Source organism: Papilio polytes, unplaced genomic scaffold (genome assembly GCF_000836215.1).
Source record: "Papilio polytes unplaced genomic scaffold, Ppol_1.0 DF823957.1, whole genome shotgun sequence".
NCBI lineage: Eukaryota > Metazoa > Arthropoda > Insecta > Lepidoptera > Papilionidae > Papilio > Papilio polytes.
In genome coordinates, this window is record NW_013525247.1 from 33,483 (window position 1) to 59,053 (window position 25,571).

At 32.9% G+C, this 25,571-nt stretch overlaps 2 protein-coding genes across 7 annotated transcripts in view; one reads left to right on the forward strand and one right to left on the reverse strand.

The window, feature by feature from the left end:
* Positions 1–17,545, reverse strand: part of LOC106101754 — a 47,832-nt gene extending 30,287 nt beyond the window's left edge. The window contains exons 1-4 of one of the 6 annotated variants that reach the window (XM_013281084.1): positions 17,505–17,521; positions 17,160–17,326; positions 12,413–14,244; positions 9,821–9,987 (exon numbers count right to left, since the gene is read on the reverse strand). In XM_013281084.1, the coding sequence (XP_013136538.1) occupies positions 9,827–9,987; positions 12,413–14,207 (1,956 nt within the window). In that variant the 5' untranslated portion in view covers positions 14,208–14,244; positions 17,160–17,326; positions 17,505–17,521 and the 3' untranslated portion in view covers positions 9,821–9,826. Of the gene's footprint in view, positions 1–1,198; positions 1,404–9,820; positions 9,993–10,673; positions 11,234–12,412; positions 14,245–17,159 lie in introns of those variants that run through there. The other 5 variants (XM_013281085.1, XM_013281083.1, XM_013281088.1 and 2 more) reach the window with 5 other exon arrangements.
* Positions 17,546–18,630: 1,085 nt separating this feature from the next.
* On the forward strand, positions 18,631–24,047 carry LOC106101749 (solute carrier family 35 member B1 homolog). The gene is made up of 7 exons (XM_013281073.1): positions 18,631–19,090; positions 19,873–19,995; positions 20,315–20,545; positions 21,097–21,158; positions 21,441–21,588; positions 22,092–22,227; positions 23,231–24,047. The coding sequence occupies exons 1-7, from the start codon at positions 18,899–18,901 to the stop codon at positions 23,296–23,298; spliced, it is 960 nt and encodes a 319-aa protein (XP_013136527.1). The 5' UTR covers positions 18,631–18,898; the 3' UTR covers positions 23,299–24,047.
* The last annotated feature ends 1,524 nt before the right edge of the window (positions 24,048–25,571 follow it).

Here is a 25,571-nt window from a genome sequence, read left to right on the forward strand (position 1 = left end):
AATTCTGAGATTACACTAAGCCAGAGCTAAGTTGAGTTTTGCGTAAGCAAAGTCTGAGCAAAGTATAAGAACGCTCTATAAATTTCACCCTCAGAGTAGGCGCTGCGCCATTATACATAGAGAGTCTTAGAGCAATACTGTTTTTGCCATAAGACAAGAAGAAGGAACATGTCTGAGGAAAAGCAAGATAACAAATAAATTGTTGCCGTGAGCCGCGATTCAAATATAGTAAAAAATCATTAGTACTATTTTACTAAAACAATATAAATGACACGTTGAATATGTTCTGAACGAAATGATACGGTGCTTTTTTTCGGCCCAGCGCCACCTTGTGGTCGAAAGCATAAGTATGTAAACATTACATTTGAATTATAACAGTCGAACAGTAATTTTATTATGTCTCAAAAATCTTTAAAAATAAAGCATTTTATAAACATGTAGTGTTACAGCTACTAACTATCACAATCAAACTTATGTTAAATCTCATGTTTTAACATATTATAATTTTCTATGTGTTTCAACCCTTATTACACAAATGCGTGAAAGGAATCCTTATGCGAATACGTTTACGAAAAATCGATAAACGCGCCCCCAGCAGAATGGTGGAGGGGGAGATGGGAGGGAAAGATGCGACAATTCTAATCATTGTTTGAAAAACAAAATAACTGGGTAATTACAAAGAAGTACATATTTTAAAATAAAAATACTAGTGAGTTTATTCTTGCAAGAGCGTCGACAGTTTATTATTTTGATTAGATCTAGAGACAGGTAAAAATTATATTAATTTTGTATTTTTTTTTACTTTTTCGATATTCTAGCTACCCCTAGCTACATCCGTGTTTTTTGAATTGTGCTTACTTCGTTTGCTTGAAATAAGATTAAAAAGTGCGGATTTGATATCCTTTTATTGGTTAGAAATACAATTTTATAGTTACTATAGATTAGTAAATAAGTTGTTAATTTTTATTTTATTAAATAAGCTTCAACGCTTGCCTAAATTATATTACTGGTTATAGTATCGAAATAACATTATTAAGGAAATAATTACACGATAAAAATTAAATGAAATAGATTGTTTATTTTGAAAACAAGTACAAAATAATAGTTACGTACATTTTAAAATTAATCTACTTATTGTGTTTTGTAACATAGGTCAATGTAATTTATACATTTTCAAATTGAAGTAGGGACTTTAGGGATCAAAAAGTGATTTTTTACGCTATATTTGAAAAGCATAAATATAATTATCAAAGCAGTGAAGTACACTTGAGTTTCGCACTACGGGTATCCGTATGCATTAACACTAATTGCGAGCAATGCACGAGCTGAATCAACATTTACTGTAATTAAGGCGCTATGCACCTGCTTGTAAATGTAGTATTTAGCATGCCAGCTACTGGAACCTGCAAACAACGTATATACATGCCAGTAAAATCGAGAACGTAAGAGACGTGTCAGTTAATCTCCCTCAAGTTATATACACGTAGCGATCACAAAATGAATCATCATGCTAACTGTAAACATTCTCAGCAAGCGTAACACATGCCGGATGCTAGCATGCAAGTGTTCCAGCGACTGGATTCGCCTTGCCCTTACAGACAATACATCGTAAACATATTGCTAGCAATCACATAAATTGTTGCAAATCGTAACCGTGATTCCACTGACGAAACCCCAACGAAAACTGCTATCATCATAATTCTCTTTAAAAATTAAGCGATAATTTTTTTTTATTGTTTTTCTTATATAAAATGAATTAGAATTACATTAAATTAAATAAGTATTAGATACGCACACTACCATCAATTGAACTGTACAGTACTGCTTGAAAACATCTTTAATATGAATTATTGTTGGATTTCGAACCATGGGCGATCTAGTTATTATAACAGAAAATTGTAATCGAAGCGAAAATTGATCCCAGTGTTTATTTAACATTAAATTCAGTATAGTGGTGGAAATCTAGATACTAAATGTTAGTTGCATGGCATTTCCGATATACAGGATTTTGTGGCAGTTTGTTAAAAGGTAAAAAACGAAGTTTGAAGTCTAGGGCCGGTAATTATAAGTCAAATTTGTCTTTGAGCTAACAGACAATAATACTATTTAGTTATTAAATATCAATTTATAAAAAGTTCTTGCAAAATATTTTATATAGCAACTCGTTTTCTAGAAAAAATTAAAACAAAGATACAGAAATCTCGTCTCTGAGAAACTTCACTTTACAGCAAACCTGGAAAATCGGCTTAGAACAGAAGTCGCTGAAATAAACCGCTTACATTGTGACAGACATGCTCCCAAAGTTATTTTCCTCGTGGACTCCTTACAAAGTTTTACCAGTTTCGATGGACGTCCATTTGTCGTTAGGGGGCTGACAAACACATTACTCGAATGACATGTTTATCTGCGCACCTAAGGGACAGCCCATAGTGTTCGGAACATATTAATTGGTCTCTTTACAAAGCCAGTACCAGTGTTAGTTGTAAATATTAAAAACAACCAGGACCCTATTTCCACTACACGACCAGTCCGGTGACAGCTTTTACTATATAAGGCATGTGTTCTTGAGGGCACATTCGCGTCTTCTATATAAAATTATAATCGCGTGCAACCGGAATCGTTTACTTAAAAAAATGGGTTTAATGTTTATCTTTTGTGTTGAGGGAGAGCCATAAACAAGAAATAGAGAGTTATCTTTTCTGTGTCCTTGCAAATACTTACATTGATTTGGATTTCCGTTTTATCAGCCCTATTTGACACCTATTTCCTATTTCTCTACTGTAAATAATAATGCAGTTTAATAATAGCTTTGAAGTAAAATCAATTAAGATTGCAATCGACTAACCAACCGAGGAGCATAAGTCAACCGAGAACATCGGATGAGCTGTCCGCAAACTTGCGGCGCGGCGCGGCGCAGAATAAATTATTTGGAATTTCCTTTATCCCTGCAACTGAACTGAAAAATGTATTGAATGACGTGTTTATTAAACATTTTAATTGAATTGAATGTTTTTGTCGGTACTTCAGTTATTTTATTTAGAAATGCAAAGTAAAATTGTGTCACTATCGCAGTTAGAATCGTTAATTGATTACTAAGGGCCATTGGTAGTACAGATTTCTTTTATTACAACTACGCTAAGACTACTTAACGAATTTAGGTGCGGTAGTTAATCGAGTTGTAAAGAATCAAAAACATTTATTATATACATAAAATAGACAGGACATTACGAAACAAACGATCAAAAATCTACTACTGGTAGCGTCTTAATTGTCTAATTTGTGATTATGCTTATAAAATGTAAAGCGGTCGTAACGTCCGCTCTGTACTCAGTATTTGAATCTCTTTGTTATACCCGTGCAATTCTGAATGTTAGTGTTATTGTTATTATAGAATAATACAATTGCGCGTTTTATCTGATAGCCGTGTGATGGATAGTTTGTTATCTGACTGTAACAAGGTTACATTTGCATGGTGCAAGTTACAATTACGTAGCAACTGCTGTGCTACTGAAAAATTGGATAACAGACAGCACACTTGAAGAATGTTCAGAAATATAGATCTTTCAATTTTTTACACTTAAAATATAAGATTGGAAAAAGTAGATAACATTTCAAGAACATTCCTGGTATTTAAAAGGTGAAAAAAATTTGGACTTCCGCACGATAATTTTATTTTTTTATTGATGGATGGATGGATGTTTGTTAGAGTTTGTAGCCCAAACAGTTGAACGGATCTCGATGAAATTTGGCATCGATGTAGAGGATGGTCTAGAGGAGCACATAGGCTACTCACTTTTGTTTTTTTTTATTCCACGCGGACGGAGTCGCGGGCGAAAGCTAGTTAAATTACACATTTTTGATTACATTTTCAAAATTATCATAATGTTCACTTCACAAGCCTTCGTAAAGCGTCGCTTTCAGTTAGTGTGTACTTTCAAATACCATTATTGAAATGTAAAAATTGTCATGATTTTTAGTAACATGTTGAAAATATTGTACATATCTTTTTTATAAACATGCGCATGTTCTGAAGTTTTTCACGCAATTGGGTCAATGGATACTGGAACGTTCCTACTTGTGGGTTCGTTATTTTTTTAACGATATGACTTGATTACAAACCTGTCATTATAAAATAAAAATAAATCGCTATTTTTATTAAAAAAAAACTTAATCAATCAAAATATTTTAGAATTGTAGAAATGAATATTTATATAAACTTGTACCATCTGTTAGTTATTAGTTATTTGCTTTTATGTTTTAAAACTCAAAAGTGAACCCCAAGTTAGCATTAGAAAAATATTCGAAACATTTATAATTAAAAGACATGTAACATGAAAACGATGAATACTTAAGATTAAACGTATTTAAATCGATACGCCCAAAAGTTTGTGGATTTAAGCAATACTTCCCTTCGCTGTACAGTTATTTAAAAAAACATACAGACGAATTGATTACCTCCTTCTTTTGGGAAGTCGGTCAAAGAAGCCGTCATCGCGTCGCGTCGCAGCAAACACACACGTCTACACGAGTCATCTGTCGTAATTAGCTTCGGAACTTAATAACTTGATGCTTCCAAGTTGATCTTTCAGGAAAATTAAATAAATCTCTTCTGTGAACTGAGGTGGTATTTTTAAATAAACAGAGAGCAAACTAGAATAAACAAGAAGTTGTGATACTTAGTTTAGGTACTGGTGAAGACAGAAAGTAATTGTAATATTTTTTCCTGTCTACCATTTCCCTCAATAAATCTTATTAAATGATGACAAAAGTCTCATTTGTAAAATAATTAAAAATGCTATTCAAAGACACTACTCGTATTCCACGTGGAGGAAGTTGCGGATATAGCTAGTTTAGTAGTAGTAGAGTAAGAACAGTTTAAACCAGAGTATATCAAACTTATCTTTTTTACCGCCCCCTTTGAAAATCAATGATTTTTCAGCGCCTCCATTTTTGTACAATTTTAGTAAAATTATAAAACGTTGGCATTTCAGTTATATTCTGTACAAAAGACTGTCGAGCGATAGCTTTGTGTTGGACGTGTTTCTTTTGTGCAAACGTTAGCTGGAATTTTCATTGAATAAGTTATTTGTATGTCACTGGCATATTTGCATACTTTTACGTTGTTATTTTATAAAAAGCTTTAACGAAATAATACATTTTAGGTGACTAATATTGGGAAACAATTCAATAAATATTACGAGACCCCGCAGACTACAGACTTCATCCATCGATAGTTCGATCGATTTATGTTGTCAGGAAATCAATGTAATTTGCGCACCTCCATACATTTTCATACTGATCAGGCACCCAATAAAGAATCTTTAGTCTAAGGAAGCTTTAAATGATTTTTAGTTTCAATGCAATATTATTTATGTCGCTTACAATAAAATTATTACCAAATTAAAACTAGCTTTTCGCATATGTTCATGACGCAGAAATTCGCATTTACTGTCACCCGATGGAAATTGTACGGCGACCGCATCTCCGACGCAACTAATTGTGTTCGCATCAAATTGAACGTTGGTTTCGTGGTTAATAGCCGCGGTTATGTTATAACAATTAGTTTCGGGTTTCATCTGCATTGATGCGTTAAGCATTTTGGTAAATTAACAACAGGATAATAGTCAAAGAGCGGCTATAATTGAATGTTATTGTGCAGTCGACTGCTTTAAGCGATATGCATTAGGCGGTGTGCATTTTAAAAAAGTATTTTCTAGTATTGCCGATGTCCATCGGCGTCGATGATCTCGCTGCTTGTTTGCCACCTACTGTTAATTAAAAAATAGGCGTTTACTATACAAGGAGTATATACTTTGTCCGCGGTCAAAATATAGCCAAACCCAAGCCGACTGCTCGAAATAGTTATTTTTTTGACTATAATATCATCGACAATCATTTTGCCCTAAACATTGATAAATTACTTGAAGTATTATTATTCCGAGATAGTTCGTTATTATATTATAGAAACGTTAGTACGCTCTAGAAGCCTTAGATGGTCGCCAAATCGTCGTGTCGTCGGAAGTCAGCCATAAATCGATTGTGGAACTCCGGCAAGCGAAGCGATCCAATAAAATGAACGTTCTGACCACCGCAATCCGTGTTCAAATAAAAAACAGACATTTTATTGGACTTGGACATCCGAGCGCTTCGATGTTCTACTTTCCTATTCTTTAAATTGGTTTTTCAATAGACATTTTGTATTTAAGTAACCCTTAATAAAAATACAGTGGAATTGTTATCCGTCTCCGTTTTATTAAGAAAAAATTCCCCCCTCACGAAAAAATTAAATGGCGCACAGGACGCTACCGGACGAAGAATAAATTGTTCCTTTTTCCTTAAATAATTTGCATATTTACGTAGGTTTTGCGATTCTCAAGAATATGAAGCAGTTAAAGGAGTAATAATTAAATCATTATCTTAGTACTTACGTCAAAATGTTCTCTCATTTTATTTTTTATTACTTTTTTTTTTATAATTAACGTACAAAGTTTCAGAGGACTGAATAAAAGTATCTGAATCATCTTAATTCTCTTATGTAATTAAATTCAAATAGTTGTAAGGTATCAGTGATTTTATTTGACCGATAACAAATTCGTTTTATATGAAGTCACGTAAACGGGGTGTAATGCACCCTCGGTCAAATACCTAGGCACTACGTGACGTCACTGCCGACAGAAATTAATTGCATTTCATCAGTTTGAAGCACGTCTCTCACAATTCTCTTACATACGATTTCCCAGTACCTGGAATATATCACTAATGAATTTATATCAAAGGAATATATCAGACATAGTTCGACCTGAAATATGACGTACATGGGAATGTGGAATTTATAGTAAAGGGAAAATGTTGCAATATTACCACGTGAGTTTATATTACTGTGAGCTTTGGCTGCTGACACTCTGGTTAAGGAACATACAACCATCCTTCACAATCCCCTTGAAAGAAGTGTGATAACAATATATATTTGTAAGCAATTCAGTACAGAAGATTTCTTTAACGCCTCTTTTTTACGAAGTTTTGAAAGGGAGTAACAGATTTATGTAAGACTGTATAATTCGTAGACCTGTAGCGTCCCTTTCTGTCCAGCGCCTTAGGCGGTGGCCAAATCGCACCCTATCCTAAGGTCAAAAATGTAAATTTGTTGCTCTAATATTAATTTATTTCCATAATTATTACGACTTAAATTATTTATGAAGTTCGATATATAAAATATTCTGTTTTTCAACTAAAATTAAAACAATCCAGCTAATGAACCCACTACATATAATAAGATACAGTTTATTTGGTTAAAAAATCTTTTTAGAAAAAATACTGTAATTTTTTCATAATACGGCTTATAATAGAATCAAAAAACTAATTAAACTTATTTTAAATCTAATATTGAAATATACAGTCTCAAGACAACAAAAAACAATTCAAAATATTTTAATTTCACTTCATAGTAATTGTAGAAAGTAGTAGCTTGTTCTTTTTAGTAAAACTACTAACTAGTAGTGAAACTACTGGCTAGTATAATATTGTATTATTACTAGTACGCTAAGTTCGCTCACATAACAATATTCAAATTCAGTTTGCTGAAGTAAATTTGCATAACTGTTAATACAAACCGTGTTCACTTGAAGATGTGGATGGGACGTTGAATAACTTCGGATTATATTCAATTTGCAATGCAATCACGAACACTTCGCTGTTAAACTAAACTAATATATTGAAGTTTAACAGCTGTGTTTAATATTTACAATTGGTTTTATCAGTTAGATTTCAATCAACATGATAGGTGTAATTTTATCTTGGATTCTGTTTGTAATATCGTTAATGATGTTATTCCGCAGAGCAACCTACATCCATCGTTCCGATCGCAATGTACCGCAATTGTTAATTTTCAAAATCAACTTTGATTTGAATCAAGATAAATGATAAGCGGTACTTAACTATTACCAGACTTAATCTGTTTGATTTTGTAATTAATGTTATTCCATATATATTAAAGTACAGATAAATACGTAATTGTTTGTATAAAGAATAGAAGAATAGTTCCATCACAATGTGACATGCTTTTATAAAAGCTTGTTTTTAAAAGGCATTTTCTCTTATTTCTTACATACGATACGATTCAAACGTGGCCAAACTCGATGAAGTTATGTCTTTTCCAAACTCCTATGACTACCTTCCAGCTCCATCACCAGAACAACGCCATGGCATCACAATAATACCCGCGAAGTGCACAAAAATCTTTTAGCCAAATCAGTAACCGGGAGGTTCATCATATTTGCATGACTTTATAAAATTGGGACAGGTGAAACTAATTAAAATAATTTAATGCTGCGATAGGGATAGAGAGAAAGCAACCTTTAACAGAGAGAAATAAGTCTGTTATAAATTCTAATATCAGTTTTAATAATAAAAGAAAATCTAGTTAGGTAGGTCAATAGCTGGTTATTACAACAATCAACAACACAGTTTAACAGCGATAAATTATATCGTTGGCTTGGTAGATGCGCTTTAAACTTTAAAACAACAAACTGCAAAACCTGACTCGGAGAAAAACGTTTAAACTTTGTCTGTAGCTCGGTCGGTCTTTAGTTAATAAATGGCTTACAATAATAAAGTAAAAGCGAGGATAGTTCAACATGATCATTTAATTATAAAATTTTTACTATCAAAAATAAATTGATATGGAAAAAATGTTAAAAATCGACATTTAGGATACTTTAGATACTTTTAATTTAAAAAGTCTTGTGAAATATTTTAAACAATGGACATTGAACATACGATATTTGCAACACTAATTTAGGGTAAGCTCCGACCTCCACAGTATCGATGATGATATTTACAAAAAAAACGTCGGACAATAGCTTCTTTTATACCAATTATACTCTTTTTTTCGCTATAAAGAAAACACTATTTTTATAATAGAAAAATCCTTGTGGACGTTTTAAGAATACCCTAAATTTTATAACAATTTAATCAATAGTCTTCCAACGCATAAAGTAAAAATAGGAAGGAAATAGTTATTTATGTTCTATCCGCAGAGCTTAGTAGTTGTGTGAACGTTCGCATTATACGTCTAACAATAAGAGCGCAATACCGCATTGTGCGACTCTACAGAGAAATAATAATTAATTGTGCTCTGCCAAGTTGCCTTCAGGCGTCGCTTCGCGTTATGAACTTTCAATTGTTTGTGAAATAATTTTCCAACTGCGTTTGCCGTTGATGTTTCGATGTCATGTTTTTTTTGATGGGTTTAAAACCAAATACGCTCTAAATTGTTTCATTTTATAAACTAGCTTTTGCGTGCGACTTCGTCCGCGTGGTATTAGGAAACATACGAACTATGTTACAACAAAAAACTAAGTATCCCGTGGGAACCGGACATTTTTCGAAGATGAACCTTATCGCATGTGCACTACAGACTTTGTTTTATATCTGTGACAAATTTCAATAAGGTATATTGAACAGTAGCAGAGTTATCGAGTAAACATTAAAAAACAAAATTAATGCATCCCACCGGAACCGTAACTATTTCCGGGATAAAAAGTACCCTATGTGTTCTTCCAGACTACACTCTAGATATTTGCCGAATTTCGTGCAGATCCGTTTAGCCGTTTACGCTACAAACACTAACTGTTTGAGATGTTGCGTTGAATAAATTAAACTTCTTTGCGTATAACACGTTTATTTCGGCCACTTTACAATGATAGGTGAAGGGACGAGAGTGTCGACAGCGGGTGAAGAACGGAAGCGAAAGAGGTAGAAGAACACGCGTCATCGTCTTATATACCCCGTCATCGATGCTAGGATTGGCCTGCCGGTCTAATTTTAATTAGTGATTTAGCGTATGACGTCGACCGACAGACCAATCGTACATCGACGACGGGGTGCAGCAGCGCAGCGGGAGCCACCGGGGGTCGCCGACGTGTGACAGCGGCACAGGTGGGGCGGCTGCTGACGTCACGGCCGCAACACTAACAAATATCCATCCATCTAAACTTTCGCATTTATAACATTAGTATGATAGTATGATTAGACATACCCAATTGTAAATTAATAAGCTAAATAAAGTAGTCTGAAGTATATAAGCTTTTATAACTCTCATTTAAGTGTATCTTTGCAACAAAGCAAAGTCCTGAACTGAATAAAAGATTAGTATTTTTAATGAGTTTAAACGTAAAGTAAACAAATAACATCGTTTCCCTTTTAAATTTCAATTTTTCTTATGAACATTTCCGATCTATTTCGAATAAGAGAAGACAAAACTAATTGACCTTTATTAAACAGCTTCCATTTGTGTCCTAAATCTAATATCGATTTCCACAGAAGCAATTGAACAGCTTTAGTTAGATCTAGGCAATAAGAGCTAAAAGCAAATCCAATCCGACACCGGCTTGCACAATACAGACGGAATACATTAAAGATATATTGCGATCTACGGAACTATAAAATACTTATGCTAATACACATATATATTTATTTGCTTTCCTTATATTCTATAACACATACTTGTATGAACTTCATTTCTCTGAAAAATTAAATTCACTACAAAAAACATGTATAACGTTTCGTATACGGTTTTTTTTAAAGTATTATATCTTTATACATCATTAAAAAAAATAATATTGCAATAGTACAGATAATTATTAATAAATTGTATTTAACTATAGATAATAGATAAATATATAAATCACGTTATCGTACGCTGATGTATTCAAAATAAACTCACAAAACTGAAGTTTCAAAGGCTCAGAGGAAATTTTGCGCGCTGCCAGAAGGGTAACTAAAATTTGCATACATGAAATATACATGAGCAATGTTGGACAGTGGAAAGCGGACAGTCTGTTAACAGTGTTTTGTTAGACCGTGTCAGGGGACGGGAAACTGTAAACTACGTAAAACATCGCACACATCTACGTCGTATTTTTGTCGTTCCGTCACGTTGGAATCTCATAACGTTGTTCGTTTAACGTTCGTTGTTTTGTTTGTTTGTAGTTTCCGGAAAGTCTTTGTTATAACAAAGACTTTTCAAGATACTTTTCTAGCATGTGGATTTTCGAATAGCAACGTCACTTCATAACTGCTCTAACTCTTGTATGGTGTTTGTCATCTTAAAGTCAGACATTCGAGCGGGTGCGTGCGCAGCTCAATTTTTTAGGTAATGTGGAGCATAGCGGTATGGGAGAGAAAACTGCGCAATGCGCAACTCAAGGCCTGACGTCAAAAAGATTGAAATGATCTGTAACAGTTCCAGAAGATTACGAAGAGAACGCACTCTTTTCATAAACGAAAAACATAAAAAAATTGCATTGTGCTAAATAAAATAAGTTATCCATAACAGTTACGCTATAGATAAACTGAATCACAGTGACCTAGAATAGTATACCCAGTTGTTCCATCTGCCATTATTCGTCGAAATAAAAAGTGGATCGACTGCACGAGGTATAAACAAATCTGAATATCGCACAATAACATCGGCATAGAATGATTCTGACGAAACAAAAGCTATTCATCGCAATATGGATTCATATGAACAAAACGCAACATCCGCGACCTAAATGCAGACCGTATTTTTCTATATTATTTTATATCTAGAACAGAATATTATTTAAAATGCTAAACTATACATTTTATTTTAAATAAAACGAGTCCTTTTCGAAATAAAAGAGTCAGTGGCTATCCACAAGCTCAATAAAGTAGTCCATACAATAATATTGCTGTAAATGAAGGATTTTTCAGTGATAACATTTTTCTATAGAAACGGTTCGTTCCGTTTATTAATTTGTCCTTGCAGAGTAATTCAGCGTCTTCCAACTGAAACTATGGACTGGTGTAAAATGTAAAACCAGACATTTGTTCACTTGACCCGAATCGCGGGGCCGGATCGCGATATTGCTGGTTAACGTATGTTATTTTTAGAAGTAGAAACGCTCTAGTGTTAAACATGACTGTTTCATATTCAGTTGCAGTATTTACTTAAAACAAATAAAATACAACTACGTTAAATTAATAACGGTTACAAGGTTGTTGCTGAAGCTGAATTTAATTCAATAATGAAATACAAAAAGACGATTATTGATATAATTTTCCTTAACGCTATTTAATTTTATGAATTGCATTTTCATTACTGCCATTCACGGTAGATAGCGAAAGTGATTCCCTGTCGGTGTCCATCGAGCTTTTATTACATTAAATAGCTTCAAAAGACCCTTGGTTCAACAGGGGCCAGTCACTTGTATTACACACATGCACTCATTTTAAAATACCCGTATGTAGTACTTACTATATATTACTAATAACCACGATGTACTGACAACACTTACCATATGTATGAATGAATAATTGAAGAACATAAAGCTAAATAATGTTGACAAAGTAACAATAATATAAGAAAAGAAAGACTTTATTAAATGCTTACCATTTTGTGAAGTTCTCTGCAAAATTTTTTGAATTTCGCCAGCCTCCGAACCGCTTTCAGACTCCGAGTATACAGAATGATTTCCTCGTGTTAAGTACGCAGTGTTTTTGTTTACGATTTTGTTTATTTTTCCGACACTGTCTACACTAGTTGTCCGAACTGGAGGTTTAGGTGGAGTTCCATAGTCCTGAGATCCCGAACTATTTATTTTACTCGTGAACAAAGCGTTCCGGGCACTCAATATTTTGTAACTGTCATTCGATAACTTCACATCTAACGCAACACTTTTTGGAACTTCACTATTGTTTGGTAGAGAAGTTTTAGCGTACTGCTCCTCGAAGCTCACTCGTTTTGGTTGATAAATGTTGTGTCTTCCGTCCGGCGTTAAAGAACCGCGTTGAAAAATCGGCATTTGTCTGTTAACTACTGGTGACGTAGTTCTTGAACTAGATTTACGCATTTGTCTATACACGATGTCTGCATCTGCGTCGGCTGTGCGATTTCGTATGAATGAATCAGTCCGCCGCTCTGGAGCGCCTCTCGCAAAAGGTGGAAGTGCGTAAATTGGTTGGGCCATGTTGTAATTCAAGTCCCGCCCTCGCGGTAAACTGTAACTTTTTGGTTCAATTACAAAGGAACTCGGTGTACTACAATTGGAACTAGAGTATACCGTGTTAAATTTTTGTGGTGAAATATGGATGTTATCCAAAGATTGCTTTAATAAATGATCGTCTTCTTTTTCTTTCAATTCTTTGAGTTTCTGCCAATAAAAGGCCTCAATTTTCTGACGCGTCTTTTCTTTATCGTTGTCTCCGTTGCTACTTCTAGGCGTAGGAGGTTTAGTTATGTCAAGGTATTGGGGTCTAGGTGAAGGTGTTGATTTGTTACCAATGCTTGACCTACTTATTGAATTTCGTTTTTCTTCTGTTTCTATCATCGTTTTTCTTACGTGTCCATAAGGAGACACTGTTTTCGGAATATTGGGTCTTTTTGGATTTACAGCAACTGGTGAAGTGGGTGCAGAATAATTATAAGGTTTCTTAACATAATCGTGGTTTTGTGCAGAGTCTTCACTTTGTTTCGAAGTATTCCGAGGATTGTTTTTGTCTAAAGAAAGACTTCGAGCTCTGGTCGGTTGAATAGTTCGTACTTCAGCTTCTTTTTTTGGTGAAATGAGGAATTTCGTGCTTACTCTTTTAATCTCCGCACCGACCGATGCTGGATTCGCTTGAGCTTGGGACGCTTTGTAAATTTCAATTTCATCAAGTGGAGTTATCTTGTCTATTAGTTTTTCTAAGGAATGGTAGTATACATCTGGATATTGACTATTATTAAAGTCATTTACCTTTTGAGGTCTCGGTGATGTTGATTGCATTATTTCACCTTGGGGTTTCGGCGGCACTTGCGGTCTTGCCATATAAGTGGTATAGAAGTTTCCATTTTTTGGTATGTCTGCGAAATCTGTTGGATGTTTTATATTATCTGAAACTAATGTACTACTGGAAGAATTATTGCTCGAAAGGTCCACAATGCGATCGTTTTCCAATCTATGGGTCGCTGCCAAGTTTTCATAAATCCGTTCTTGAGAGGTGTCTGACTCTTGAATAAATGATTTTTTATCTACTAAGGTTCGAGGGTTTTGGTACTGATTTTTGTTTGCATTAATTTCTGCTACGTTTTTATGACTGGCTCCATATTCTTTACTGCTATTCTTGTCCTTAGAACGATGAGTGAAGAATAGATTTGGAAATATTTTACGGAAACTATTTGATCTTTTTTTACTATTCTCAGTCATTTTACTAGTTAAAGTTGAAATCGGTATTCATGAACATCTGAAACAAAAGGGTAGAATAAAGGTTATATCTCATAGCTTTTACGTAAATTAAGTATTAATTTGTCGTTGTCTTATTCCGAAGGTCCAGATGCATTAACCTTCAGATCAATGTGCATTCTCATAGTAAGTATATAACTTGAACATTGTACATATAACGTTACAGTCACATACAAAGTACATCACGTCGCTAACATGAAGCAGTTTTGAAGAATAGGGTCAAGTTACAGTCCGTCAAGGTCCAGATACGAGGTTGTCTGACAGCAATGCCAACTATTTTCATTATTATATTCAAATTCTAATATTTAAATGTAAAGCTTAGTTAATTGACAAGCCTTTTCTATACAATTTGATATTGCTACAATTTTGCTTAACACGTTTAGTTCCACCACAGATTAAACAATACTAACTATATGAAATTCACCGTCCTCCGAGTTTATCTTCTAAAAGAGAACATTAAAAGTGTTAACAATTATTTTGTTTCGTTGTTGTCTGGTGTTACATCTTACTAATTTGACTACTTTTTTTAAATCCAAAAGTTGAAAGTTGGGTTGTCGTTTTTAGTTCAACGCGAACGTAGTCACGGGCGAAAGCTAGTTTATATATATTTAATTTCTTAACTAAAATTAATATTCGGGTTACGTGTATATATTTATATAGTTATGAGATTTGTTTACATATTTTACTACGCTTCTTTATGAAATTAGTAAATTTTACTTTTATAAATTCAAGAGTACACTTCTAAATTTTGTTAAATTATTTACGTTAGCCTTTTAACGTCCAGATGAAGCTGCTAACAAACTGTAAACATTGTTTGCTATGTACGAAATACGAAATTATAAAGCAGTAACTAATTATTAAATTCTGTATTTATCTGTAAACGACTGAATGCTAAATTGGCATTAATTGTTTATATGTAAAAACGTCTCTTTTATTATTGAGTATATTATTATGTCCAAAGGAGTGTGTTGGATTATTATTTATCATTAAAGCAGACAAACGCATTGATGAAAATCGTATATGTACTGAATTTTATTTTGCTTTATTTAATAACTAGCTATCGCTCGCAACTCCACGTGGAATAAAAAAAAAGTGAGTACCCTTGTGTTCTTCCAGACTATCCTCTGTACCAAATTTCACCGAAATCCGTTCAGCCGTTTGGGCCACAAACTGTACCAAACATCCATCCTTCCATCTAAACTTTCGCATTTACATATAATATTAGTTAGATTTAATTCTATATTTCTTCTAAATACATAATAATGTTAGCGGATCAGTAACTAGTAGTGTAACTTTTGAAATAAATTAAACGTTTTTTTTTAAATATTCAACACCAGATGTTTGTAAATTTCGATAAGATAGCCTGAAAATAGCCATAGGTGCGGCAAATGTAGATTACACATCAAGTACTTATCTAGGTACTGACAAAACTCATTGATAATATTGGTACTTATGTAATTTTGATGTACATAAGAAATCGTATGTTCAGAATAGTCTTATTTCTATCTTACTAATATTATACATGCGAAAATTTTAATGGATTGGTGAATGTTTGTTAGAGTTTGTAGACTAAACGACTGCACTGATCTGGATGAAATTTGTCATAGCTGTAGAGCATGTATTGGAAGAACACATACTTTTTTATTTAATAAATCCAATATATTAAGATACGTTATTGCCATTTCAAATAATTTTGATTCCCACATTTCATCTCCGTAAAAAACTCCTTGGTTATTTACCAAAGATATTTCACCGGGGTTTACTTTGGCTAAACTCCAGTTGCGCAGTTAACTTTTTTCACCACAACCACAACGACGGGATTCGAGAGAGTTTCAACTTGGCTTTATATTAGTAACTTTTTATTATACTGCCAAATTCAGATGGCTTATTTGCTGGTCGCATGGACTGACCTAGAATTGCAGTCTACATACCGATAGGATTACGGCCAAATGGCTCGAGTTCAACTTCATGATTTAGTTAGTTGTGTAATTTTTTTAGAGGAATTTAAACGAAACACTAGTGAATACTGGACATATTTGCAATATTTACATTAGGAAATGTTAACAACATTTAGTTTTCAATCTATAAATAATCTAGTTCAAATTCTTTTACTTCTTATATATATATCTTCTGCCGCTAGAGTTGGCACGTCGGTAGTGGAGTAGTCTTATACTCGCTGTGCCAACTTAAATACTGGCTCATATTACGTTATGTACTTACTGTATTATGTTTTGTAAATCAACAAGTGGAATTATTGCAGTTATAAGAAACCTATATAATAGCTTGTCGTTAATTATAAATAACTACCTAAATTGACTCTACTATGCCTACAATATAAGTAATGGCATTGTATTATATTATTCATGGCAATAGTTATGGTTTACTATGTAAATATTCAAAGCAAATGAATATTTTATTATCTTATACTCGAGTTTTATGCGGTCGCTCTATCGTCTCATTGGCATAAATACATGTTGTGCTAGTTTTTTCGCAAGGAGACAGAAAAACATATTTTTATGAATATTTTGGATATGCAATATAACAGTAGAGTAATAATATTATTTTTATACAAATTATACTTAGTACTATGCTATACCGAGCATTCGTAAATGTTTCCAACTGGAAACTTATTAATTAATAACATTTCGATCTTTGTATCATCTTTAAATTGGGTCAAAGTACTTAAAAACATCTTAACTTCAATATGTTTATAAACTAAATACAAAAGCGGGAAAATATTAGCGAGCGATATTAGGGCGTTTCCGGTTTAAGTGATAAGTTTGTTGCATGTAAACAAACCTTACTTAGAACTAATAAGAAATGAGTAAGATGAAAAAAAATCAAACTGGCTGAAGTAAATAAATACTTAATTAATTAAAAAACAAAAGAAAAACATTGAACTAAATCAACACTTACCGACTATGAGTCATAACAAAACTTTGAAATAGTCTCTTCGCTTGAATTTACCGCATATTCTTATCAGTTTACATTAAATCTAACCTTTCTAAAGTCTTCAAATGGTTATTATTTAATTATATCACTCAATAAACCTATGGTGTATGAATATGACGTCATTACAAAACCTATAAAAAGTTTCATGGTCAAATTAAAATATTCTACGATATTACGCTCACGTCGTAGAACTAAGTTAAAACTTCAAAACAATACACTAAGTAACACTTTTCTTAAACGTATGATCAGTGAATTATAACTTATTTTAAGTTCAAGTTTTAGTATATCCACATCCAAATAATATCTTACAACGGAACTTAAGTGTCAGACTAAAGTTATACAAAACAATATAAAATAACCTTTTAAGTGCATATCTACGTTATAGGTCTAACATTGTTTGTTAGATTTGAAGGCTTTATCTTCTCAAACTAAAGTATAGTCTGTGCCAACGTGATACAGTCGGTTTTTGTTTCAAAACAAGTTTCAACACTTGTTTTGCGTTCCATTTCACACCACAGTATTGTCTGAAATTGAAACTATGTTGAACCATAATAATGGTTTTAAATGACTTACTAAACAATTTCTCTTTGTAACCCAACATTTAGGTTAAGTACGTAGACTTTGATGAGATTAAAAACGACAAAAATTATGAAAATATCCCTTAAGTTATTCTGTCAATACTTAAAACTATGGCATTCGACTCCATTGATACCTTTTGTCCTCTTTTTTTGAAGCGAAATGAGAGATGGCATTACGCGTTATGACTGCCGTAGAAACCCACTATAAATAAGTAACTTATTACAATATAAAAGAAACTCACTAGTTTCCTTGAGTCAGTTGCTTAATTGACTAGAAAATTATAAAGTAAGTGAAAATAACGTGGAAACCCAAAATCAAACATTTAACTGAAGCGAACAATATCAAATAAAAATACGACCAAACATAAAAAGGTGATGATGATTGATGATGAATTCGGAACTCTGTATCTTGTGCATCTAATACTATTATAATAATACTGTCTGTTTTTTATTTACGTAGGTGGTATAATTTGTACACATTTTCAATCGTTCAAAAGTTCTTTCGTGTTACATTAACGATATCATCAAGGTAGGTAAGGTTTTATTAAAAATTGTTTAACCTTATAGTAAAATAAACTGAAATGTTTATATTCAAAATATGATGTTTTCTAACTTTAATCAATCGCGTAATATGCTTTTTAAATATTTTTGAAGATTTGATAGTTTCGATCACTCCAAATCTTCGCTGCCCAAATTATATAAAAAAAACAAAAAGGAGTGTACTTCATTTTTATAATTTTTTAACACAATTACGTTTCCTAAACATTTTATTTAATATTTTGAATTTTTTTTGTTAAACGTAAAAGATATTTAATCTGTAAACTCATTTTCAATTTGACAGATGTGAGAAGTTAACAAGCCTGTCTGTTAACAGGTCTTTAATTTTTGACGTTTTGTTGTCGTCGTTTCGTTTCGTCTCTTTCACCTTCGTATATTATACACAAACACGTGTACTGTTTCGCGGATATTTTATTTTACGGATACGTGTTGTTCTTGCATTTGCTCCTGTACTCTAGGAATTCCAAAATAAAACTACTTGTCTTACGTGTCCATTGAACCAGTAGTACTCCAGTATACAAACGTGTCACGTTTCGATTGTTACTATAGAAAGTTAAGAAGATTTACATGATGAAAACGAGAAGTGAAATTAGATTTATCTTTTATGCGGGTGCAATATTTATATGTTATTTTATTTTTGCTATGTTACAAGAAAAAATAACCAGGGGCAAATATGGAGATAATGACAAGTTCACTTGCGCGTTGTCCCTGGTATTGATCCAATGTTTCGTAAATTACTTGTTTGCCCAAATATTGATGGTAAGTTATACCTTATACCATTATTAAAATATCAACAATACTGACTTATAATGAGTATATTAAGGGAAGTTTGAGAGTAGCCCCAGTGATTGAGAAAATAAGGAGTAAAATTTTACCGTGATACTTATGGGCATGTTATGAGAAGGGATGAATCGCATGTAACAAGAAGGACGTTAGTTATGAATGTGCAGGTATACCGGTAGAGGTAGACCTAGAAAGAGATGGATGGATTGTGTGAAAGGTGACATGATCAAGAAGGAGGTGATAACTGAGATGACGGATAATAGAGTTATTTAGAGGTTGGAAATCCGGTGCGCCAACCCTACGGCAGTAGGATAAGACAGGGGAGATGATTGAACAAACCTGACCTATACATATAACTTCTTTTCATACATTTCTCAATGGCGGATCTAGGAGGGTTTTGGGGGTCATGATCCCCCCCTCTGAGCTGGTTGGCCAAGAGCTTGACAAAATATATTTACATATTTTGTCAAGCTCTTGACTTGACCACAACTATTTGACCCCCTTTGGTGGCAAAGCTGGGTCCGCCCTTGACATTTCTCCATTGTTTCAAATTATTTACCAGTTAAAATAGTATCACATACATCCAACTTTGTATTTTATTACTTGTAATTGAATAGTAGTTAAAAAATGTGCATTGAATCACTTTACCTCGAACAAGTGACCAAATATTTATAGCTGGCACCCAGTTGTATAAAATGATATGAAAAGTAATTACTGTCACCATCTGTACAATTAGTTAATTTTTTTTCTTATTTCAGGTATCCTGGACACATGAGAAAGATACAACAAGAACCGTTTATTATTTTTCATCAGCATTAACATATCTATTGGCTATGCTGTGTTCAGTGATGGCCCTACAGTGGGTAAATTATCCAACACAGGTAAGTTATTGTCATTTAAAAAAATTTAAAGTTGTTTTGTTAGGCAAACAGTTCTTTAAACACTATCTCGCCCGTGACTCTGTCCACATGGAGTATTAAATGCCAGACAATTAAAGACAATGTTCTTTATCTGTACCAAATTTCAGCATATCACATCTAACCGTCTACACTTTTGCTTTATGATATTAGTAAGATCAATAGTCTGATTTTAATATCTTAAATCCGAAGCCACACTCCTTTGCTGCCTAAAAAACTTAATGATAGAATGAGATACAAGTATGCCTCCAGTCTTATAGTAAAACTATTTTATTGTTTACAGGTTGTGGGGAAAGCTGCAAAACCAATACCGGTGATGATTCTTGGTGTTTTAATTGGACGCAAATCATACCCACTGAAGAAATACCTTTTTGTTCTCTTGATTGTGATTGGTGTTGCACTCTTCATGTATAAAGATCAAGGCAAAAAGACTTCCGATGACTCCGGCATGGGAATTGGAGAACTCCTGCTACTTGTATCGTTAACCATGGATGGCTTGACTGGTGCTGTACAGGTATGGTTTAAAGAATTAATCATATGTAATATAATATAATTGCTGTTAGACTTAACTTAGCGAATTTAAATTTATATCTGCAAATTGGATTAATAATTCAAATTGAGTTGCTGTGTAATATTTTGAGCGAACATTACTGCTATAAATGATGGAATACAATTGATGTGCTGTGCTTGTATGCTGTAAACATATAAATAAATTATACAATTCTTACTGTGTTGTGTGTAATGCAAACTTAGAATATTTGCACAAACATTGTATGTTATCAAATGACTTCATGAACTTTGCAGGTCTAGCTCTGCTTCTAATCAAAACATAAATTTCAATTGTTTATTATCTTGGTGCTTAACTAACTGTGGGTAGTGATTGTTGAAAAACTTGTATATATTCATACCTGTTATCCTCTTTTTAAAAAGAGATAATGAAAAATAACAAAAATTACATGTTCATTTAGCTTGCATATCTTATGATGGTATTTTGCATACTTTTTTTCTTGTCTATTTTTAAATGTATGACGAATTATTTAAAGTATTTATTTCTATTACTTCCAGGAACGTATTAAGAGTGAATCATCTCCTACCGCATATTCAATGATGCTGAACACGAATTGGTGGTAAGTTAAAGACTATGCATAAAATAATTGTCACAAATATGTGCTATAAATATCTATAAACTAGCTTTCGCCCGCGACTCCACCTGCGTGGAATAAAAAAAAACATAAGTGAGTAACCTTTGCGTTCTTCCAGATAATCTTTAACATCTATGTCAAATTTCATCTATATCCATTCAGCTGTTTAGGCTACCAACTCCAACTAACGTTGATCCATCTAAACTTTCACATTTATATTATGATAATTCATGAATTTTACTAAATTATAATAATAATTTTTTTCAGGTCAACTATTATTTCGGCGATCGGCGTGCTATTAAGTGGTGAAATATTCAAATTCGTCGCATTTGTGACACAATATCCCGAGATCTTGGTCTATTTGATTAGTTTTGCACTGATGGGGGCTCTGGGACAACTGTTCATATTTTTCATGGTAAGTCTATTTTTAAAATATGTACCTTTTTAACATAAAGATATATTCGAACAAAGCTATCAATTTAAATTAAGAATAACATCATGTTGGAGGTTTTTTATTTTAATAATGTAAGGTGTGTATTATTCAAGTGGTCGCTGATTTACAAAATGCTGAACTAACTGCTGCACAGAAATCCTCATTTGCAGATATCTTGCTTAATAGCGGAGGATGCAATAAAAGAGGATAGTTCCCAATCTACTCCTTTTGAAGTCACTTCCCTTTTCAATCATTACCCTGTACGAATAATGACAGTAGACTGAAATTATTCCTCTAGCATGCACACTATTATATGACTATGTTTACTATATGAAGGACTTGCTACATATTTATTTATATTGAATTTAATTTATAGGCATTTAGTGTATAAAATGTTGCTTTAAAACTTCTCCCGAAGTCAAACAATCCTAAACAGGGCTTAATAATAGTAATTATAATTACTAAACACATTTTAATGATTTCAGGTAGCAGAGTTTGGACCACTACCATGCTCGGTGGTGACAACAACAAGGAAATTCTTCACCGTCTTGGCTTCGGTGGTCATCTTTGGGAATGTTCTACTCGGCCGTCAATGGATTGGTGCTGTACTAGTTTTCACTGGTTAGTATTTCTGTATTATTATGCAGAATTAAAGAAATATTAGTTGTATTCCCAATAGGTCAGTAATATCTGTCTATATTGAACAAGTATCTTGTGTTAGTTTTTAAAGTATTTTTTCTCATGTAATTTTTAATGCCATGTTGTATGTATGAAGGTTTCACATATTTTCTGACAAAATTAATAGATAACAGTGCTTAACGCACAGGGATAGTCATCCTTGTTGGAATACATATAGTACAACTGAGATATCTGGTCCGGTGATAGAGCGGTTGTGACCGCGGTTATTCTGTCAGAAAATATGCAAATAGATTATATGCGTAGATATATGTAGTAAATAACACAGAAAAAACATGAATAGACTGATATAGTACGAAAACAATTTAGTGTCAATATTTTAATATTGACAGGAGACAGTGACCTGTCAAAAACAGTGGTAGAGCCCGCTTTAGCATCTTCGCACGAATAGGCCGGCTCGCCCGGTGTAATACCACGACCACACAGAAAACAGGCGTGAAGTGGGAGCGATTCCGCGTTTCGTCTGATGAGTGTGGTGTCGGAGGCCTAATTTTAGTCACTTTCCCTTTCCACCCTTTTCTTAAGAGAAAAAGGAAGGGAAGGAAAAGTGGATTTGACGGTGGAGGAGACGCATAGGAAGGGGAAATGTCCCCTTTATGTGCGTCTCCTCCTCCGTCAATCAAGGGTTGGCAGCGCATCTGCAATTGCGGATGTCTATGTGCAGCGGTCGCTTTCCATTTCGGTGGATTCAGGTGGCCGCTTTCTCGTTTGCCACCTTGTATTATAAAAAAAACTTGGTCAGATAAATTTGTCAGTCTTTATACGGGGATAAGGATTTTTTTAATCTTTCTTGACATAGAGGCTACAAAATTGAGATTCAAAATGGCAACTTTTGTTGTCTTGTATATTTGATCAAATCTGAGTTTTTATATTTAATTTTATGATTGTACGGTATAGTGTATTAACATTTTTTCAAAACTATTTTCAGGGCTATTCCTAGACATCATATACAGCAAGGGAAAAAGTCAACCGTCAAAAAGGATCTCAGATAAATAAGTTTTTCCAAGATATTAATAAAATAATCACTATTTAGTAAATGTAATTGGCATATTTAAGATGTACTTGTAGATTATCAATAAAAAAGCGAGGTAATATTGAATATAAAATTTTCGATATTTCCTTTTCTTATCAAATAAATATCAGTAAGGTAGTTAATATAAGTAAATAAATATTTATTCAATTAGTGTATTTCGTTTTCTTTAGGAATTATTTTTATTTACCAAATTAACTTTTTTTTTGTAAGGAAGGACTGAATACAAATTATCAAACACATTCACAGCCAAATATTGTTACCGTGAAAAAACTACATAATTAAGTTAAAAGTGTTGTTACCATTTCAAATATGACAGACTGATAGTTTTGATTTTTATATACTAACGTCTGTTGATCCATTTAATTATAGATTTGTCATTCAAAGTTAGGTTTATGTCTATTTTAATGGCTATTAAAAAATTGTATTTTTAAGTTATCGTTAAGGTATGATAATGAAATGCATGAATTAAAAAATAAATTATATGATTTTTTTATACAAAAAGACCTGTCATCAGAATTAAAGATGTACAGCTAACTTTAGATTAATCTATCAACTTCAAGTTATACTTACGAATAAATTAGTTTGAATAAATACAGAAGTTTATTTGAATTCAAGAGGAAGAGTTGAATTTAAAGAGCATCGGTGGCTCAGTGGTTTAAACACTTGACTTGTAATCTACCCTGTACCAATGTGATTTTCGATTTTTCGAATTTTCATATGTACATAATTTACCCGACGTTCTTACGGTGAAGGAAAACATCGTGATGCAACCTGCACATATCGGCGAAGAAATTCAAAGATATGTGTGAAGTCAACCAACCCGCAGTGGGCCAGCGTGGTTGACTATGGCCTAGTCACCCTAACTTTAGGGTAGGCTCCGAGCCCCTCGGTGGGGACGTATAGTGAGCTGGTGATGATGTGAATTCAATGGAAAACATATATTTACATATGTCACAGACAATGTAATTTGTGTATGGATTTAATTGGAAACCTTTATTGTTTAAAATTTTAAATTGATAATAAATCTGTGTTTTAAAGATTACAGTCTTAAAAAAAGTAAAATTATTTAAACATGACTGTTATAAATTCTTATTTTAATTGAATTTGTTAAATAATGTTTGTAAAACAAATTGAATTTCACTTGAAACACTGTTTTTTGCAAGTCATGATTTTTTTTTGCATATTTAGGTAAATGTAATGTCATAATATTTTTTTAAATTTTTATTATACCGTGAGACATTTTTATACAACTGTTTTGTGATTTTGGATTTCGTATTTTAATTGTACATATTATTGTAAACATTTTAACTGAAATTATTTCTAGGATTTAAATTCTTAAAATATTTTACTACTGTTTGTGCTATGGTATAGTTTATATTAGATTTTAACAAGCGCATATGTTTATCATCAAATCCATACGATGTTTTTTTAATATTATAATTTGCTTAAAACGATTCCATTATTTTGTGTGTAAATATTCCATCAAGTGTGGTATTTACTATTATGTATTGATGTATAGTGCCGCTAACAGTTCTGACCGGGTGAAGTGCCGTCCACTTAGACAAAGTAACATTCGATTTTCGCCATCGCTGATCGAAAAGTCAAAAATGTATGGAACTAACAACATTTGATAAGTCACGTGCTTGTCACGTATTCGTTTCTATGCATTTTGACACATTTTGTCTTATCTATGTAGTATCCACAAGCGACATCGCTAATCTAAAGTTACTTTGTCTAGGGGGATTGTTATTGTTGTAAATTCGGTCAGAAAACGTAAAAATGGTTACATTTATAACCATACAAGATGGTATAAAAAGAGGGCGCTAGTGAACTATCGTAATTTATATTTACCTGGTCAGAATCAGTCGGTGTACTTTTATATAAATGTAAATATTGAATAAAAAGGCTTACTAAACAAATCTTAAGGTATAACTTCGTGATTTATCGCCGTATAATTGGCGTCAACTACTTTATAAAGATATGAACGTAGTTAAAATGTATTTAAACTTTGATGATTTTGTGAAATTTTTATTTTTAATTAAAGATATTTATATTAAAAAAAAAAACATTAATTTTTTTTAAACGCTCGATACTCATTCCAATGTTACATGTTTCAATGTAAGTGTAGAATACAATTTTTTATTCAATAATTGTTATTTTCTTTAATTTCCTATTTTTGACCGACTTCCCAAAAGAAGGAGGTATTCAATTCGACGGTATATTTTTTTTTTTTTTT

Excerpts from the sequence above, each read along its gene's own strand:
- LOC106101749 (XM_013281073.1), top strand. The coding sequence starts at position 18,899 with ATGATGAAAACGAGAAGTGAAATTAGATTTATCTTTTATGCGGGTGCA. Across the intron at positions 19,091-19,872 it reads TGTTTGCCCAAATATTGATG|GTATCCTGGACACATGAGAA; the intron begins GTAAGTTATACC and ends TTCTTATTTCAG. Across the intron at positions 19,996-20,314 it reads GGGTAAATTATCCAACACAG|GTTGTGGGGAAAGCTGCAAA; the intron begins GTAAGTTATTGT and ends TATTGTTTACAG.